Source organism: Myxocyprinus asiaticus, chromosome 16 (genome assembly GCF_019703515.2).
Source record: "Myxocyprinus asiaticus isolate MX2 ecotype Aquarium Trade chromosome 16, UBuf_Myxa_2, whole genome shotgun sequence".
NCBI lineage: Eukaryota > Metazoa > Chordata > Actinopteri > Cypriniformes > Catostomidae > Myxocyprinus > Myxocyprinus asiaticus.
Window position 1 is genome coordinate 3,601,399 of NC_059359.1, and position 20,579 is coordinate 3,621,977.

The 20,579-nt window shown below is 39.0% G+C and overlaps 1 protein-coding gene across 1 annotated transcript; it reads left to right on the plus strand.

Annotated features, from left to right (window-relative positions):
* The first annotated feature begins 378 nt into the window (after positions 1-378).
* On the plus strand, positions 379-20,499 carry LOC127454309 (free fatty acid receptor 3-like). Its single transcript, XM_051721424.1, has 3 exons — positions 379-435; positions 5,360-8,437; positions 19,443-20,499. The coding sequence occupies exon 2, from the start codon at positions 5,379-5,381 to the stop codon at positions 6,369-6,371; it is 993 nt and encodes a 330-aa protein (XP_051577384.1). The 5' UTR covers positions 379-435; positions 5,360-5,378; the 3' UTR covers positions 6,372-8,437; positions 19,443-20,499.
* The last annotated feature ends 80 nt before the right edge of the window (positions 20,500-20,579 follow it).

A 20,579-nucleotide genomic window follows, 5' to 3' on the forward strand; every position in this document is an offset into this window, starting at 1 on the left:
AGAAACATACCACTTTGAACAAGAACCCATCTAGTATTTGCAAGCATGGGTTCCATTCAAAAATGTGCATGCATTTAAAGAGGTAGTGCATCCAAAACATTAGGCTCACATTGTATGTTTTTGTACCATGGAACAGAATTTATTAAGCAGAATTACAGCATCTGTCACCATTTACTTTCAATGCAAGTGAATGGTGGTTGAAGCTAAAATATTCTTCTTAATTACCATTTGTGTTCCACAGAAGAAAGGAATTCATACAGTGTGAGGGTAAATAAATACATACTATTTAATTCATAACAAGATATGGAGAAAAGGTGTTGCTTCCTTCCTGTTTTGTTACCATAGACGTATCACACTGACATCATTTTAAAAAGCTCTAAATAGTGGGGTGGTAATGTCACTTGTAGGTCTCTGGTACTGGACTGAATTATAAAGGTACGAAATAATGCTCCGTCTTCCTTTTTTTTAGTTTGGCTCGTGATAATGAGGGCTAAAATGCTTTACCGGGTAAATTGTGTTATGTTATCCTCAGAAAAGTTGTGTTCTCTGATATATTTAGAAATATATGTTAAATATCGGATTATATGCATTTTGACGTTTATACGTAACTCAGCAAATTATACATATATATTTTCAGGCTGATTTTCTGGGTTGTCAGTGTGACTGATTTGCTGACCACAAATGGGTAATCATTGCTTTTGAGAAGGAAATGTTTTATTAAGTTTACATTTCTAAGATGTTGCTGGCGCATACGTTAACTCATATCTTGAACACAGAGGAGTGCTATTGTATTGAAAGTGTTTGTGTTAGTTAAATCAGTAATTTCCATTTCAAATCATTTTCACATTGCTTTTGATTGTAAACATTGTTTTCATCCAAGATGATCATTTGTTTTTGAGCAATTTAAGGATGCATGCACAGGTGTGATGCAGGTAAGCTAACTGCATTAACATTTGCAGGCAACCCTCCCAGACAAGAAGACATGAAATATGTGATGCAGCAAATTAAATGTAAATTTACAGTAGATACTATTAAATGGACCATGTAAGTCTATGGATCCTAGAGAGGAAGGAAAATGAGCATGAAAAGCTCAAATATTGTACAAGTTTTAATAACATATATCATAAATAGTAATATTACCATTTTTTAGAGATATTTGGCCATTTATATAATATATAAATAATAATAAAAAAAATAGCTTTTTTGCCTTACGGCCCTGATACTATGGGGAAAAACATGGCTTCATTTTCTTTGAGCAAAATATAATTTATTTCTTTTGATTTGGGGGTGAACTAATACCTGGACACTATGGAAAGGATAGCTTGACTCTGTTGCTTCGTGACAAGCCCTTTATATCCATCTCATAAACCCCAAATACATTGAAAGTCTAAAAGTTAACATTCTGAAAATATCACCGTAACCACAGAAACCTCGTCACTGTATCATATCTTTCTGCATGTGTGTTGCAAAATGTTTTGTCAGCAATAACACATAATAGCACGAGATTCCTTGATGCATTTCCTTAGATGCCTTATCTATTTATAATGTGTTTGACCCAGTTCTAAATGTACTTCAAGTCCTGAACACAATTGTTTGGCTTAGTCAGTCTCACATATTAAACTGTGTTTTTAGTACCAATAAGTGTCCTACTTAACAAAAGTAGGATTCTTTACTTCCCTAAAGTTCTTGTTTGTGGTTAAAATACTAGTAGATAAGATACTGTTGCCTTTAAACAATTAAAGTGGTCATGTCTTGAGGAATCACATTTTTCTTCATATTTTGACTAATAAGAGGTCATTGTGCTATAAAAACATACTGTAAGTTTCAGAACTCATAACTTCCTCTCCAGTCCGAAAAGAGCATTTTTATTTTTTTTTAAATTGGCTACATTGACCCCATTTCCACCTGGTATTAAGATGCGTCTTGGGTGATCCCATCACATGTGGTCAAGTGAGACACATCACTGTTTACACCTGGAGACTTAAATGCATGTCCTGTGTCCAGTTGTGTTCAGATTTGGTGGGGAGGGTCTCTGTTTCATAACAACATACATCAATCACTATGTCAGTGTGTTACTGCATGATAATAAAGCGTAACAAATTCAGAAAAGACAAAGAAAGCATGAAAAAAATGGTGCGCTGTTTCTCCCAGATGCTGTTAAAATTGAATCTAAGCACAAACACAACATGTCAAGTAGAATTATCCGTTATTTTAGTGGATTACCTGTATTAAAGGAGCTTCAGGTGTTCGTGATTGTCACCTGTGTTGATATCAGACACACTAAAGAAGATCCGTGAAGCTCTCTTGATCATGTATGTATCCACTTTTTAAAATTTTCAGATTGGACAGTCATTTCCTTTAAAGCTGCTCATAAATGGCAAAGTTTAAACTGTTGTTTTAACACAGCAGTTGATTGACAGGTGACGGGTGGCACTTCACTGCTGCTGGGACGCATAGAGGACGGATTAGTGTTTACACCTCAAATGCGATCTGGTCACAAGCAGTTTTGACCACATTCGTATGTGGTTTTTGTGATCCTATCACAAAACATTTTAGACCCCATTTAGACCTGTATTTGGGGCTGACCACATGTGATCGGATCACCCAAAACGCATCTTAACACCAGGTGGAAATGGGGTCATTGAAACGTCACAGTACAGTGTCATTTGAATAACCCCGCTTCCACAACATAAGTATTTGTCGCGGTGAACTGAAAGAATGGCTGAGGTACTTTAACTCTGAAGGTGGTACTATTTTTACTGTAGTTTACTTTTAACCAACGAAAGGATTACGATGTGAAGTAACATCCCCGGAAGTTGTTGTGTTCCTGCTTGTGAAAAAACTGAATCTCTGCATAGCTTTCTGAAGGATCCTAACGTTAGGAATGAGTGACTTATTTAAACAAAGTTACTGAACGCGTCAATGTGTGATTATACGTTTTGTTCGGATTCTTTTGGGAACTATTATGATTCAGACTTTGCAAGGAAACTTATATTGAATGATGTAGAGTGCCAACTATACTGGACACAACAGTAATGCCAGTAACAAATTTAAAGGGATAGTTCACCCAAAAATGAAAATTCAGTCATTGTTTACTCACCACTGTGTTGTTATAACCCTATATGACTTTATTTCTTTTTCTAAACACAAAGGGAGAAATTGTGAAAAATGTAGTACTCAGTGATGTCATACAATGACAGTTTATGGTGACCACCTCTTCAAGCTTCAAAAGAACGCAAAAGTATAATTCAGAAGTCTAATAAATTATTCCATGAGACTCATGATTAGTTATGAAAGAATACGATAAGGTTTGGTGAGAAACAAACTGAAATTGAATGTATTATTTAGTGAAAATGTTAACTGACTGTTGATCTCCTGTGTGCGTTCATGATAGGGCACGAGAGCAACAGTTCATGAAGCCCTCACGCGATATTGGGGCGTTCAAGTGAAAATTCGTTTGTTTATCAAAAAACAGGTCCTCCACAGCGATAGTGACAACAGAACACAACACAGCTGCACACAAAACAGAGAACATAACTTACTAAACATGTCTGAAGACTTTTGTAGTAGATGAATTGATGCATTTCTATGCCCAGCCTTATTTTTTATTTATTTTTTAAGTTTTTGGACTGGTGCCAGTTCACAGCGGACGGAGTTACCCGTGCGATGCCGAAAATAGAAAACAAGCGATCGATAGAATGTACCATCACTCGTTATTGCAAGTTAGGACAAAAACTCTGATTACCATTGAAAATGTACCTTTTATCACATGTCATTTGCTGTCAGGTTAGGACACGGTGTGACTGTGGCTGCCTGTAGCCTCCTCTATGTTTCTGTTTGATTTCCAAGTACCAAGTAAAAATAATTCTTCGACTACAATCTCTTCAGTCATGTTTAGTAAGTTCTGTTCTCTGCTTTGTGTGCATCTGTGTTGTGTTCAGTTGTCACTATCGCTGTGGCAGACCTGTTTTTAGATAAGCAAAACTAGTTTTCGCTTGATCACCCCAATGTCCCGAGGGTGCTGCGTGAACTGTTGCTCTCGTGCCCTATCATGAACACGCACGGGAGGTCAACGGCCAGTGAACATTTTTACTAAATAATACATTAGATATCGGTTTGTTTCACACCAAATCTTATCATATGCTTTCATAACAATCATGAGTCTCATGGAATAATTTATTAGACTTCTGAATCATACTTTTGTGTTCTTTTGAAGCTTGAAGAGGTGGTCACCATAAACTGCCATTGTATGACATCATTGAGCACAACATTTTTCACAGTTTCTCTCTTTGTGTTAAGAAAAAGAAAGTCATATAAGGTTATAACAACACAAGGGTGAGAAACGGTTCTTGAATTTGTATTATTCTGCTGATGCAAATGAAGTACTGTACTAAAATAGCCTGACAGCATTTCCTGCAGTGCTATTTAGCACCAGCGCCCTACTGAATCATAGTGCAAAATATACAGTGCGACCGGTGTAATCTGATTAAACTGTGATTAAAAATGGTTTAAGGAATGAAAACAGAACATTTTGGTAATTTTTGTAGAACATAACTGAAAACGGGAACAAAATCCCTTTCAATTGTTCCAAAGTGAATTGCTTATAAAAAAATTTGGTAACTGGTAAATAACCTGTTAATTTTGTTCTGATAATCTTTTTAATAAAAATCATAGACCAAAGGTTTACACCACTTCCCGTTGCCCAAAAAATGGGGCTTCACTCTTTTAGTAGAACATAAGCATGTGCTTTTATGATTTCTATGCTGATAATAGAATCAAATAGAATAATTCTCTCACACTGGAAAAATAAATAAATATTGCTTATATTTGTACTTACATTTTTACATATTTTGGGTGAGGTAAATCCCTTATTTTGGTCTTGTTTTCTAGACCAGGTCGCTTGTTTCTCTTGTGAGATCTGGTAGCACAGCAACTGTTATATCACCCACCCTTAGCACAGAGTATTGTCATTTTAAAAATAATGTTATTAACCATTCTATTTTTCATTCTAACCAGTTACCATTTGGAAAGGAGGCTGCGGAACACCGTAACTGGAATGAAAAAGTTTCTGCTCAGAACGAACCAAAATGAAAAACATATTGTTTTTTGTCCCAGCGTGACCAGTGTAGTCCAATTGCCAAACTAATGACTCTGATGAGTCAGTTCTTTTAAATCTATAACTTGAAACACAGAGAGTCAGAAAAGCATTCTGCCTGTGGACCATTTTGCATATCTGGATTTGCTGACATGTTTTTTGAGAGAGGTGTTAAAGTTAGCAAACTGGCTGAAACCGCCTACAACACTTTTAATCTGTACAAGATGTGAAACTTAACATTAAAATAGTTGTCTCTCTTTACAGGGTTGTATACTTGGTATAAATGGTGACAATGGTGTGGACAGTGACCCGCAGTTACCTGGTGTTATCTGTGTATGGATTCACTTGGATCACAGGCCTTCCTACCAACATCCTGGCTTTCTACACCTTTTGCCAGAAGATTCGCCAGAGGTGCACCCCCATAAATGTCCTGCTACTCAGCTTAAATATTTCTGACCTGATCTTCCTCTTTGTCCTCCCATTCCATATGGTAGAGGCGGCCAATATGAAATGGACACTACCATACTTCCTCTGCCCACTATCTGGTTTCATCTTCTACACCACGATCCACAACAGCACCCTCCACCTGATGGCCATCAGCGTGGACCGTTACCTGGGCGCAGCCTTTCCCATAAGATACAAGCTAAATCGTAATCCCCGAATGGCAGTTATAGCCAGTGTTGGATTCTGGGTGGTATCCATGGCGCACTGCAGTATCATCTATTTCATGCAATATCACCAACATTTAAACCCCAACATCACAGATCCGTCCAAGCGGAACACTTGTTATGTGGAATTCAGCTCCGAACAGCTCAAAATCCTCCTGCCGTTCCGTCTGGAGCTCTTCATTGTGCTCTTCTGCATGCCTTTCCTCATCTGCTGCTTCTGCTACATTAAGTGCATCCACATTCTCTTCAATCTACCCAGTGTCAGCTCTAAGAAACGGATCAGGGCCATTGGGGTGGCATTGGCCACTCTTCTGGTCTTCATTATCTGTTTCATGCCCTTCAGCATATCACATGTGGTGGGATATGTAGGCAACTACAGCCCTGAGTGGCGAATGCATGCTCTACTTATCAGCACACTTAACGCCTCTCTCGACCCATTCATATTCTACTTCTCTTCCTCAGCACTCAGAGAGATTTTAAGGAATGTCTTGCAGAAGCTGGTCAGGCGGCTACACCTACACTGCTCTAGCTTGGCTCTCTACTGCCCCATATTGAACCGTGGGAAAACAGAGGAGAGAACACAGAGCTCTAACAACAGCTTCTGCTAACATATCAAGCCAATGTTGCATTAATTGACCTGCTGAGTGCCATTTTCGCATTTCTTTCTGTTTTTTTTTCTCAGTCAAGCATTGTTAATGCCAGTCAAGCTAGTCCAAATACAGTTAATGTCATTCTGATATGCCACTGACCAATGCTAAATGGTTAGTGATTGGACAGCTGAGGAGCAGCTAAAAATGGTTCCAAAGGAAAATCAAGCAGACACAAATTGATTGCAATATGTTTTCACCTAAAGGCTGGATTACACATCCTGACTTTAAGACCAATTTTTGCCTAGATTTTTACTCTGGCCAAGTCAGTGTTCATCAGTGGAAGTCATCTCTAGACTGCAGATTTTGGGCCAGCTGGAGTTGACAGATTTCACAGAAAATCTCGTATTATGTGATGGGTAGACTCTGATTTCTTACCCTCAGACAATAGCTGCTTTTCCACCATTGGGCCGAACGGCTCTTGTTACGTAACCATGCAGTTATGTACCAATCTTGGCTTGTTGACGAGGTTAAAGTTTCTTTTATCACTATGTTACAGTGAAATCAGGATTAGAAAGGACTGACTCCGCAAGTGACCAATTGTGAGTCGCTATGTCACTTAAGGCGTTCCATAAGCAAAGTTTTCTGGTAAGAAATCTGGGTTTGTAATTGTACTGCACTGTACTTAAATGGAAATGGGACTGTTATTCAGCGTGCTCAGAACCGCTCGGACTGATGGTGGAAAAGCACTATATGATTCCATTTAGTAGAGGAAATCTCGTAGTGTACTGTATAAAGCTCCATGACTCAAAGCTGAAATCATATAGTGAGCAGCCAATGGAAATCGAGCGCATTTGGCCATGAAGCTCAAGAAATAGAATTAGTGAACAAGCACTAACTAGCCAATTTCTAACACCATCTAGAGGCCATAGTGGCTACCTTTTTCCACCCAAGACATGACTGTCAGTTAGTGTATTATCCTCGCTGTTTTGGTATGTGATGCCCAGTGTCCATTTGTAGCCATTTACAAAGTCTGAAAGTGTGTGATAACTAGTATTTTTTTTAGAATCGGCTCAGACTGTAAAAGTTGTGTAGTGCAATCCAGCCTTAATTCTTTGCAAAGATGTCAGAAAACCTCCACTTTCACTCACAATTTATTAATCTGTCAAGTGCAACTAAATTAGATACTGGAAAACAGACCATTGTTTAAGACCACAAACCACGATCAAGATCCAGATCGAGAGACCAAATGATAAGACCCAGATCAAGGCCATGCTTATGTGACCTCGAAAGGTCTCAAGACAAAGACAACACAATCAAGCAAGCACATATTTTGCGCAAAGCAATTCCACCTAACACTTTGCAAAGGTGTCAGAAAACCTTCACCTGCAGCAGCACACATTTTTCTCACAGTTAATTGAAGAGTGCAATAAGACCAGTTTAGAGGTAGACCAGTTTAAGTTCTTTAACTGTATCTCTCATTTATGCTACAACATTTTCTAACAGCATTACTACAAATACAGTTAATAAAACAAAGATATTTTGGCACAACCTTGTGTAACATTTCTTTGTTACTTTTACTTCTTATTCAATAAAGGAAACTCATTCTAATCTCTGAATGTGCATCCGTTCTTTGTTTCACCATACTAAGCCAGTTACATATTGCACATGAGTTTCTAGATCAAACAAGATCAAACATCTCCTCAGAAGACCAAACAAAATGTCAATCTGTTACTGTGTGCAAAGTTATGGCATCAGGATCCTCAACAAGTTTGATTTTTAATCATTTCATTCTGTTTATTTTATCTGCTCCCTATCATGTCTGATAATTAATCTGATATATCAGCTGCTTATTTAGGTTATTTATTTATCAATATGTTGTTTAATATTGCTTTGGTTATGTCACTGTTCACAGCAATGTGTCTATGTCTAGTGCAGATGGGGGCACGTTTGAGGTACATGTAAGTGCGGTTAAACCAGGGGGCCCAAGAGAATCAGATTTTCTCCATGCCAGAGAAGCAGGCCCAGATATGAGAGTAGAGAGCCATCTCGAGATGAACCAAACCTCTGCTCACACAAAGCCTGAGGTAAGTATACATCATCCTTACTACCTCCACTATGTGTTTCTTAGCAAAGGTAACTCTGCACCAAGGACATAGCCGCCAAGCTCTCTTTTACTCTGGTGCTGAACCACCACAGATATTCTAGGTGAACCAGCAGTGGAAGCCGCAAGCCAGATCTCGGAAAAGGACCTCTCCTCAGACAGAGGTGTGTTTCGAACCAGAGTTCACTGGTCTTCTAGAAGCATACTGTTGCTTCTCGTCTGCTAGTGTGGAGTGTAGTATTCTACTGGGAATTACCCCGATTCACACATTTATACATGAAATGTCACCATTAGCGGTCGACCGTTATATTGTTGAGGCATTTTTAGGTTATCAGTATCCGCTGATTGAGCATATCCAGCGATTTCTTCCCGTGAAGCACGCATTCATGATATCAGTCTGGATCAAGAATGTACCTCACGACTGATGTGAATTATGAATGTTTTGTAACGATTAAAGACACTATTAAATGACAAATGGGTCACGTGGATGTCATCTTTGGACACACATTACACGAAACAACTTTTACTCTCAACACACAGTGAAAGGATCTCGCTGCTGAATACTCCACCAGTATACTACACAATTACTGGTGAAATGTGAACATTTATCAACCAGTCGCCAATATACATTTTAGTCGCATAGTGCAAAATTTGGTTGCAAAAACGAGTTATTTTCTCTCATTGTAGTTGAGGGTTGCACGTAGATTCGATCGATCTTGGTATTTAAGGATCGATATCGAGATCATTCAAATGAAGATCGTGATGCGTCAGATAATCGATATTTTTACCCACCCCTATTGCCAAAAGTCACGCATTTTGCGACGCCTATTTCCAAAAGTCACGCATTTTGCGACGCCTATTGTCACGTATTAAAGCGGCAAATTTTACTTGTTATTTTTACAAAGTCGTTTTTGTGTGATATTTTGAGTACATTTTATGCTTAATAAAACCTCCATTGAAATCTAGTTTAAAACGTGTCAAGTTTGTAGAAATGTAATTTTGTGTCCAATTTGGTTTCATAATTTTTTTAATAATTTGAACAATTATAACATTTCCTTCAAAGAAATAGATTTAATGACTTAAAAAAATTTCTTGTAGTGGAACCATCAGTTCAGATTTCCTTAAAGAGACAGTACCGGTTTTCTATAAATCAATGTTAATACCTGTAAATAGTACAAATTATGCAATTAAACAATAAACATATAACAAAATATAATATATGTAATATAATATCATATTTATTGATAAAATGCATTGATTTAAAAAGCAAAAATGTGACCAAAATGATTGAATACTAATAAAATATAATTAGTAAAATTAATAATTTCATAATGGGGGCCTGGGTTGCTCAGCGAGTATTGATGCTGACTACCACCCCTGCAGTCGCGAGTTCGAATCCAGGGCGTGTTAAGTGACTCCAGCCAGGTCTCCTAAGCAACCAAATTGGCCTGGTTGCTAGGGAGGGTAGAGTCACATGGGGTAACCTCCTCGTGGTCGCTATAATGTGGTTCTCGCTCTCGGTGGGGCGCGTGGTGAGTTGTGCATGGATGCCGCAGAGAATAGTGTGGGCCTCCACACGTGCTACGTATTCATGGTAATGCGCTCAACAAGCCACGTGATAAGATGTACGGACTGACGGTCTCAGACGCGGAGGCAACTGAGATTCGTCCTCCTCAGGGCCTGCATCTAGCTGGCAGCTGCACTGACATGATGGCAAAACAACAAGATACATTACTTATTTATTAATTCATCAGTCACTACGCCACCATGAGGACTTGGGAACTGGGCATTCCAAATTGAGGTGAAAAGGGAGAAAATAAAAAATAATAATAATAATTTCATAATGTCCCTAGTTAGAAGGTCCCCTGTATATTTAACAGCATTAGCTGGGAGAGAATTAATTTCATATGTAAAAAATGGGACAATATAAATAAAATATACCCATATGAACCCATATCAAATCGAAACGAAATCGGAATCAAACCGAGAGCTTGTGAATCGGAATCAAATCAGGAAATCTGTATCAATACCCAACCCTAGCCACAACAAATGCATAGCATTCAAAATGCATTAAGAATATAAGGCCTACATTACTTGGCTTAGGAATATGTTTAAGATAATAAGAATAATACTTATATTATTAGTTTTATATTTTTGATGAATTGTATCATATTTATCTTTATTTTAATTATTTTTTATTTAACTAACCGTACCTAACCCTAACCTAACCGATTTTTTATTTACTTCAATGTATTTACTTCGTAAAAGTGACCCAGTTGCCTCTACTTACCCCTAACATTGGGCAAACTGAGTCACTGAACCTCTGGTCTATCACCTATCATGCTATGGATTTTTTTATCATTTAGTACCTAAAATTAGGTTTGACCAGTATCATTTCTCATTGTCGAAGAACACCTGACTTATCTTAACCCTGAGACTGTAGTTATTTTTTATCAGATCTAGCAAATGAGCATATTTTTTTTTTCTTTTTAAAGAAGCTTCAACTATTCTCGATATCACACCTAGGCTCCACTTCCTGTGTAGTACATTTCTGTAGAAGAACATATCCTGTTTTTGTCTGTAATCTCCACTTCAATGGTAGTACTGTTAAGAACAAGTATTATACTTTGGTAATAAATTACAATCATTCATGGGAACGTTAGTTAGTGCTTCTCAGAATTTGCCCGGAACAAAGCTCCGAGGTTCTTTTTTGGTTATGTCCAGGAAATGTTCTGCAACCATACTGCAACGTTACATTAATAATCAGTCTACAAGCCATGTCTTGGTTTGATTCATTGGTTAATTAATCATTGGAAGACATTAACAATAATATAATATAATAACACAATCAAATATATTAATATGTAACATTTAGCCTAATTAATTCCACCATTAATATAAACGTTTTGCTGGAACATGTTGGCCTATTTATTCATCACTGTACCACAATACTTAAAGGAATATTCCGGGTTCAAAACAAATTAAACTCAATCGACAGCATTTGTGAAATAATGTTGATTACCCCAAAAATGAATGTTGACTCGTCCTTCCTTTTCTTTAAAAAAAAAAAAAAAGCACAAATCTGGGTTACAGTGAGGCACTTACAATGGAAGTGAATGGGGGCCAATTTTTGAATGTTAAAATACTCACTTTTTCAAAAGCATAGCCACAAGACATAAACAAATATAAGTGTTAACATGATTTTAGTGTGATAAAATCACTTACTAACCTTTTCTGTGTAAAGTTACAGCCAATTTTACAACTTTGTTGCCATAATGTAATGTCAACAAACCCTAAAACCCTAAAATGACTGTAAAAATGGCAATTTGAACAACTTTACTGCTAAAGTAATACATGAGTTTAACAGAAGAATTAATGAAAGTGCTTTTATAAATATATAAGCTTCACATTTCTGCCTTTAAATCCTCTAAAAATTGGCCCCATTCACTTCCATTGTAAATGTCTCACTGTAACTCAGATTTGTGCTGTTTTTAAAGAAAAGGTGGGACAATTCGAAATGTATTTTTGTGGTAATCAACCTTATGCCACGAATGCTTTCCATTAGGGCTGCGACTAATGATTATTTTAATAATCAACTATTTGGTGATTATTGCAACGATTAATCATTAGCTCTTAACCGACTATTCAGCTTGTGCGCCGACTTAAAAGTTTGTATTAAACGTGCTTACTAACAATAAACAGGACAAAATCATCTTTTAAAAATACTATTAAAAATAATAGAAATAGCATTAATATTAATTGCATGTGCACAGAACGTTTTGTAAAGGTGTAAATTAAGTTGCAAGCGTAAGAAACAAATATTAGCAATACTTTAATGCTTTGCATGTATTTATTTATTTTTTGGATTTTTCCCCTTTTTCTCCCAATTTGGAATGCTCAATTCCCAATGTGCTTTTAAGTCCTCATGGTCACGTAGTGATTCACCTCAGTCCGGATGGCGGAGGATGAATCCCAGTTGCCACCGCGTCTGAGACCGTCAACTTGCATCTTACCACGTGGCTTGTTGAGCGCATTGCCACGGAGACATAGCGTGTGTGGAGGCTTCACGCCATCCACCGCGACAACCACGCTCAACTCACCACATGCCCCACCGAGAACAAACCAAATTATAGTGACCACAAGGAGTTTACCCAATGTGACTCTACCCTCCCTAGCAACCGGGCTAATTTCACCCTTTCTTTGCTTGCATATCGCTGATTGCAGGTTTGCAATGTTTTTGGCCATGTTTAGGTGCAAAAACAGTGCCAAAAGTGTAAGTGTGAAAAAAGGAGGTCAGAAGAATACACACCAAATACCAAATTTACTTTGTGTTAATATGAAATTACAGATTCACAACACATGAATTACACTTATGCACAGTATTAAAGTATTGCTAATATTTGTTTCTTATGCTTGCAACTTGATTTACACCTTTACAAAACGTTCTGTGCGCATGCAATTTATTTTTACACTTGCAATTTGATTTACGCATTTACAAATCTTTCTCTGTGCATGCAAATCATTTAGGCACTATTTTACCTTCATATAAATAATCCTTTAAATCAGTGACAAGATTTGACATTTTCTTAACCTGTAAACAGTACTACAATGTAATTCAGCATTGTATGTAGATAGTCAAGTGAATTGTTCCAAATTAACACTGAAATTAACACAATGTAGGGTTTATAAAACGAGAAGTGTAATGACAGACATTAACTTATTCAGTTAGCTTCAATAACACAATAAACTGGGCTAACTTAAAATTAATTTCTTACTACTGAGCTGTACAATAAAGGCTAACATCTCCCCATTTTAGATAATAAACAAAAACGTATCTGTTACACTTACCAATATATGTTTTCAAATAGATGTCATATCTTTCTAAAGTTACATGTTATAATATAATCTCACATCTTTTAGTCATTCATTTGTAAAGTTTATCTGATCACAATAATGCGTTTGGTCTGCAAACCCTAATTTCTACATTAAATAAAATGTGCTACTGTATTGATGTCAGACACTGTTGTCAATGAAATAGGCCTTCCTTTCTGCAGAGTTCTGGGAATGTAGTTTTACCTCAGTGGAACATTCACCAAGTTTATCTAGTATGCCTAAAGTCATCAAGCAGGATTTATTTACAAAAACTATAAGTATATGCTGATTCTACAAACATTCTACCTGACTATATAGATCTCTCTCTATATAAATTCATCTACTTATATCTATAGACCGACAGCTAGTTATATCAGCCACAAGATGGTACCAGATATAAGTCTAAGTGAATAAAAAGTAGAAGAGACCTTAAAGTTGAGCATCTGTCAAAAATAACCACCATATAAAATTCTAAATCAAGTGGCTCAAAAAAGATCAGGGCTTTACTGGAAAATGATTTTCATTGAAAACAAAACCACAAACACAGCTCTTTCATATTAACAATTCAGTATGAGTTCAGTGCCATGTGTTATCTACTACAGTACGCATCACTACCCTGACAGCACATGTACATCAACCAGACGTCTATTTAATGCGTGTTTACTTCCGGAAGACATACTTTTTTTTAAAACGTTTTTTGCTTATCTTCAATGCGTCTATAACACGTTTTCTCTCGGATGTCAATAAGACATTCAGCAGATGTCTTTGAGATGTCTTTGACATAAAATGTTTGTAAATCTGATCTTTTTAAGATGTTTAGCAGATGTTTATTAGAATGTGATTCTTTCCAGATGAAACACTCTTAAACAGACATCTTTGAGATGTGAGTGTGTGAAGGAAAGTTAGGATTTGAGATTGTTTTTTTTTTTAACAAAATAAACCCAGATACTTTTTCTGAAGAAAATGTGAGTGGTGCTTGTCCATGCAAAATGCGCCGTTGCTAGAGCATTGCTGTTGTCAATAAGCTGTTCTTAGTATATTGTGGGGTTGTCCATTTTTCTAGGTCTGATTGCTTAAACAAATTGCTCACCTCTCTAGTCATTCGATTTGAGGTATCATTGATGTCTGTAGCAAAAACAATACAGGATGAGTTGAAGTTTAATAGTTTAGAGTTAGGAGTTTGTTGAAATCCCTAAACCTTATTCACAGTAGTGCCATATTTGATTTTTGACGTGAATGAAAACGAGGATGTGGAGGATTGACTTGCAGTCTCTTCAATGACATGCACCTTATAATGCTGTATAAAGCTCCTACATCAAATCTAATATTCCACACCTCATGTTATGGAGTTTTTTGTCTTTCAATGTTTCCTCAGTGGAACGATCCAAAACAGTACTACCCATTGAAGATAATGTTATTCTATCACTCACAGCCTCATTGTAATTCCCATCAAAAATTAAAGACGGCGCTACTGTGAATAAGGTAAACAAACTTAGCAAACAACACAAAAAATACCAGCATGATGTGACACTGATTGCCGTTGCGCAGCACTGGTGTTGGATGGATGAGACTGGTTCTCGAACAGGCTTTACTGTTGGACAATCACTGGATCAATCAATAGTCCTAGTGGAGTGCATGAAAATGCCAGTCACATCTGTTTTGATAAACTTTTCCTAGCTCATTCACGGTGATCACAGACAGCAGATTTGAGGGTAATTACAGGGTGAGATAGAGAACAGGGCAGTCTAATTATCACTTAGATTCATCTTTCAGCACATGGTACAGATAGTATGTGCTGAAATGTCAGGGGAGGCGGGGCTGTTTCCACAGTCTCTGATTTGCATATATTTATTTTTTATTTTTATTTTTATTATTTTTTTGGATTTTTCCCCTTTTTCTTCCAATTTGGAATGCCCAATTCCCAATGTGCTTTTAAGTCCTCGTGGTCGTGTATTGATTCGCCTCTGTCCGGGTGGTGGAGGACGAATCCCAGTTGCCTCCGCGTCTGAGACAGTCAACCCGCGCATCTTATCACGTGACTTGTTGAGCGCGTTGCCATGAAGACAAGGAGGCAGGAAGTGAATCATTGTGACATGATTAACCTGTCACCTGTGCCTTCACCTCACCTTCTCCTTCATGTTCGAAGAGGCTCTCATTGGCCTTTTCCTAGTCAACCCCTGACTTGAAGTGGTTTGTTACATGTCTTATCACTAGGGATGGTTCAACCAAAATTGAAAATTCTGTCATCAGTACACCCATGTTGTTCCAAACCCATATGACTTTCTTTCTTCAATTGAGATGTTAGGCAGAATGTGAGAAATGAGAGTTGTAGTAAGGAGCCATATGAATTACTTCAATGATACTTTTATGGTGCATTGTAGTCATGTGCTCTGTCAATTATAAACACATTTCTCCATTACAGGGACATTGAAAAACATGTTAAAAAGAAAGTAAAAAAAGTGGGATTTTACAATGTGTGAAACATTGCATTGTACAGTGTTGTACAATCCAAAGTTTCCTTCAATTGTACAAACTTGAGTTGTGCGAAAGAGGACGTGTGTGAGGCAATCACTCCACCACTTCTCAAAAAACTGTGAAGTCAGGTCTGTTTGCGAGCTTTAGACACCTTTTGTAATTTAGATAACACTTTAAAACTAGGTTGTATTTGTTAACATTAGTTAACTACATTATTTACTTTTACATCATTAACTAATCTTGGTTAATGTTAATTTCTACATCTACTAATATATATTTTTATTTTTTTTACGAGACACATTTCCGACAGATGGCCAACAATGAGCAATTGTATTTTTATAAATTAACATGAAGTAAAATAAACAAATGGTGTAAAAAAGTATTGTGCATTCTTACAGTAGTTCATGATACCTAATGCTTATACTAACATAAACAGTGAGAACCTTAATGTAAAGTGTTTCTGTAATTTATTAGGGGTTCAAATATGTCGAGATTTAGAATCTATTTGAACAAACCAATGACCTTTAGTATTAAACGTAATCACGTAATTCGTCCTGCATTGTTGTGCTATAAATGATACCTTAAATTGTGTGGATTGTTGAGGAGAGGTTCCCTATCTGTCACTCACTTGATGTTGTGTCGATGTAGTGACATTAGGGGTCACTCTTGGGAGCCCCAAACACCTCTGCTTTTTAAAAAAAAGGCCAATGAGAATTGGCGAGTGGAATTTGCATGCCACTCCCCGGACATACGGGTATAAAAGGAGCTGGTATGCAACCACTCATTCAGATTTTCTCTTCGGAGCCGAGCGGTTGTATTCAGTGCACTGAATTCAATTCCCTCCAAAGACGTACCTCAAAACTGCTGGATTTACGGCGCATTTCAGTGTGGAGTGCAGAGAACGCCCCTGGGCGCTTCGGCAGAGCGAAAATAAGAGAGTATATTCTAAAAGAGTATATTTTCATTCACAAAAATACCGCTATTTGCTTCCCGGGAATCCTCCCACTGCCCCCTTTGGTACGTCCTGACCGAGGCACCCCTCGGTATAGATGCGCTGGCACACAGCTGGCCCCCTGGACTATGCAAATATGCATTTCCCCCAGTGAGCCTACTTGCACAGACCCTGTGCAAGGTCAGGGAGGATGAGGAGCAGGTCGTCCTAGTAGCAACCTACTGGCCCACCCAGACGTGGTTCTCGGATCTCATGCTCCTCGCGACAGCCCCCCCTGACGAATTCTCCTGAGGAAGGACCTTCTTTCTCAGGGATGGGGCACCATCTGGAACCCACGACCAGACCTCTGGAATCTCCACGTCTGGCCCCTGGGTGGAATGCGGAAGACCTAAGTGGCCTACCACCCGCAGTGGTAGACACGATCACTCAGGCTAGGGCTCCCTCTACGAGGTGCCTGTATGCCTTGAAGTGGCATCTGTTCGCTAAGTGGTGTTCTTCCCGATGTGAAGACCCCCAGAGATGCGCAGTCAGATCGGTGCTTTCCTTCCTGCAGGAGAGGCTGGAGGGGCGGCTGTCCTCCTCCACCTTGAAGGTGTATGTAGCCACTATTTCGGCTCATCACGATGCAGTAGATGGTAAGTACTTGGGGAAGTACGACTTGATCATCAGGTTCCTGAGAGGCGCTAGAAGGTTGAATCCCTCCAGGCCGTGCCACGTCCCCTTGTGAGGCCTCTCTGTAGTCCTTCGGGGTCTACAGGGAGCTCCCTTTGAGCCCTTGGAGTCAGCTGAGCTTAAGGCACTCTCTTTAAAGTCTGCCCTCCTGACTGCGCTCACTTCCATAAAAAGGGTAGGGGACCCGCAGGCGTTCTCTGTCAGCGAATCATGCCTGGAGTTTGGTCCGGGTTACTCTCACGTGATCCTGAGACCCAGCCTTGGCATTGCTGTGTCCGGTGCAAGCTTTACGCATCTATTTGGATCATATGCAGAGCCTTAGAAGCTCCGAGCAGCTCTTTGTCTGCTTTGGTGGACAGCGGAAAGGAAGCACTGTCTCCAAACAGAGGATTGCCCACTGGGACATTGACCCCATCGCAATGGCATATCAGGCTCAGGACGTGCCACCCCCTGTGGGGTTACAAGCCCACTCTACCAGAAGCATGGCGGCCTCCTGGGCCCTGGCCAGTGGCGCCTCTTTGGCAGACATCTGCTGGGCAGTACCCAACAACTTTGCGAGGTTCTACAATCTCCGGGTTGAGCCGGTCTCGTCCTGTGTATTGGCAGGCAAGAGCAGGTAAGTTCCGGGACAGCTGGCTGGGTGTACCGCTTGCGCATAGCACCTTTCCCCTCCCTTGAGGTAAAGACGTGTGCTCTTGACTCCCAGTTGTGTTCACAGACTGTGATCCCTGGATGACATTCCTCCTTAGCCCTCTGGCAGTTGAGTTTGCAGAGAAACTCGCTGACCGGCCCAGTATGTGCGCTAATGAGCCCCTGTACTGAGGTAGGTGCTCCACATGTGCTGGTTCCCCGAAGGCGACCCCATGTGATATTTTCCGCAAAATCGTTTCCCTGTCAGCAAACTGCATCTTCCTTGGGCAGAGGCCCCTCTGCCCCCGGTCGCCATGCTCTGTAGAAACTCCTCCCCCTTCGAGTAGGACCTACCATGGGACCTCTCCACATGACATACTTCCGACAAGACTCGGTAAGACCATGTGACATATTCCACTCAAAATACCCCTCCCTCTTTTTGGGCGGGGTGTGGTCTCAGCGGTGTCTTCCCTTTGGGAGGGACACCCCCCCGATGCAGACACTTATGGCTCCCAGTCAGTTAACAAATTCCACTTTTTTGGTGAGAAAAGAGAGGGAAAGAGGCCTTGGCTGGGCTAGCCTGTCCGTATAGTTGGGCAGTCGACTTGTTCCTGATGGACCGTTCAATGCTCATAAAAGTGTTGGGGGAGGTTACGTGACAGCCTGGTGTGCTGGCTACGAGGCACACAGCGGTCTTCCTGTCACACACCACCAGTTCACGTAACACAGTTCAGATAGTTGTGGTGTTTTGTATAGGGACCCCTAGTGTGACAGATAGGGAATGACCTGGTTACTTTCATAACCTCCATTCCCTGATGGAGGGAATGAGACGTTGTGTCCCTCTTGCCACAACGCTGAACTACCCGCTGAAATGGCCGGGACCTGGTCTCGGCTCCTCAGCACAAAACCTGAATGAGTGGTTGCATACCAGCTCCTTTTATACCTGTATGTCCAGGGGAGTGGCATGCAAATTCCACTCGCCAATTCTCATTGGCCTTTTTTAAAAAAAGCAGAGGTGTTTGGGGCTCCCAAGAGTGACCCCTAGTGTCACTACATCAACACAACGTCTTGTTCTCTCCATCAGGGAACGGAGGTTACGAAAGTAAGCAGGACGTTTTCTATTACATTTCAAAGCAGGGACTGAAAACGTTCCAAGGAACGAAAACCAAAAACGAAAGTTTTTTTTTCAGAACGTAACTGAAAAAGGGAACAAAGTCCATTTTAATTGTTCCAGAGTGAAAACTTTATATATACATTTTGGTAACAATTATTTTTTTTCCGATAATTTTTTTTTTCCATGAAACCAAAGCCTACATGGTTTATAACAGTACATTTTTGGAATTACACCACTTTCTGTTTCCCAAAAATGAGGCTTCTCTCTTTTTAGTAGAACATGATAAGCATGAAAAGCAACTATGCATATGTGATGAGGAGGAGGGCGGGGCTGAGACGTGACAAAGCACGCCCGGCACCCAATCAGGCTAATCAGCTGAGGAGAGGCATAAAGGCAGCTGGATGCGGCAGTTCGGGAGAGAGAGAGCGAGCCACACACAGCTGCCATGTGTGCGTTTGTGTTTTGTGTCTTTATGTTTTAATGTTACATTATATATTACTTTTACTATTCAGCTGGTTCCCGTTTCCTCCTCCTCACAACATTATAACTACATATACATGCGCAGTTAATCCAGATACAAGAAAAAAATATTGAGGTAAAACATACTTTTCTCAGTTGTTTCAAAGTCTTCACTGAATTATTGTTAGATATGATGCATTAATATAGATTTGATGCTGCCGGGTTCTGACCTAGACACAGATCTGTTATTAAAACAAATAACTGAAATAAAATGATTCAATAATTATTAAGTTTAAAATAAAATAATTTGGCCCGCATAAAATGGCATTTAGTACAAACACGCCCATGCCTATTAATTGACATTAGTCAGCCAGATGTATTTTTGAAATAGTTTAAATACTTTTGGGGATATATTAAATATTAAGAATACATTTATTGAAAAGACATTGTTTTATATAGGTTTCTGCATACTTTGCTTGTTATGATTTCTATGCTAATAATTTTTTAATAGCTTATCATCACTTATTTTGGTTGTGTTTTTCCAGACCAGGTCCCTTTTTTTCTTGAGAGATCTGGTAACACTGCAACTGGTACATCACCTACCCTTAGCACAGAGTACTGTCATTTTAAAAAGAAAATGTTTAATTTCATTCTAACCGGTTACCAACTGGAAAAGAGGCTGCGGAACGCTGGAACCGGAACAAAATACAGTTTCTGCTCAGAACGAACTGAAATGAAAAACATTTCATTTTTAGTCCCTGTTTCAAAGCAACCAGACATACGATTTTCACCTGGCGGACACTTTGCCAATGTGGCATTCAACAGCAACTGTAGCTGGACACGTTCCTGTGAAATAATTGTCAAGTTTCTAATGAAAATAAAATGCTGTCTGGAACATGTATTTAAATTTGAAATAAATAAATAAAAGCCAATCAATATTGTAAAATCATT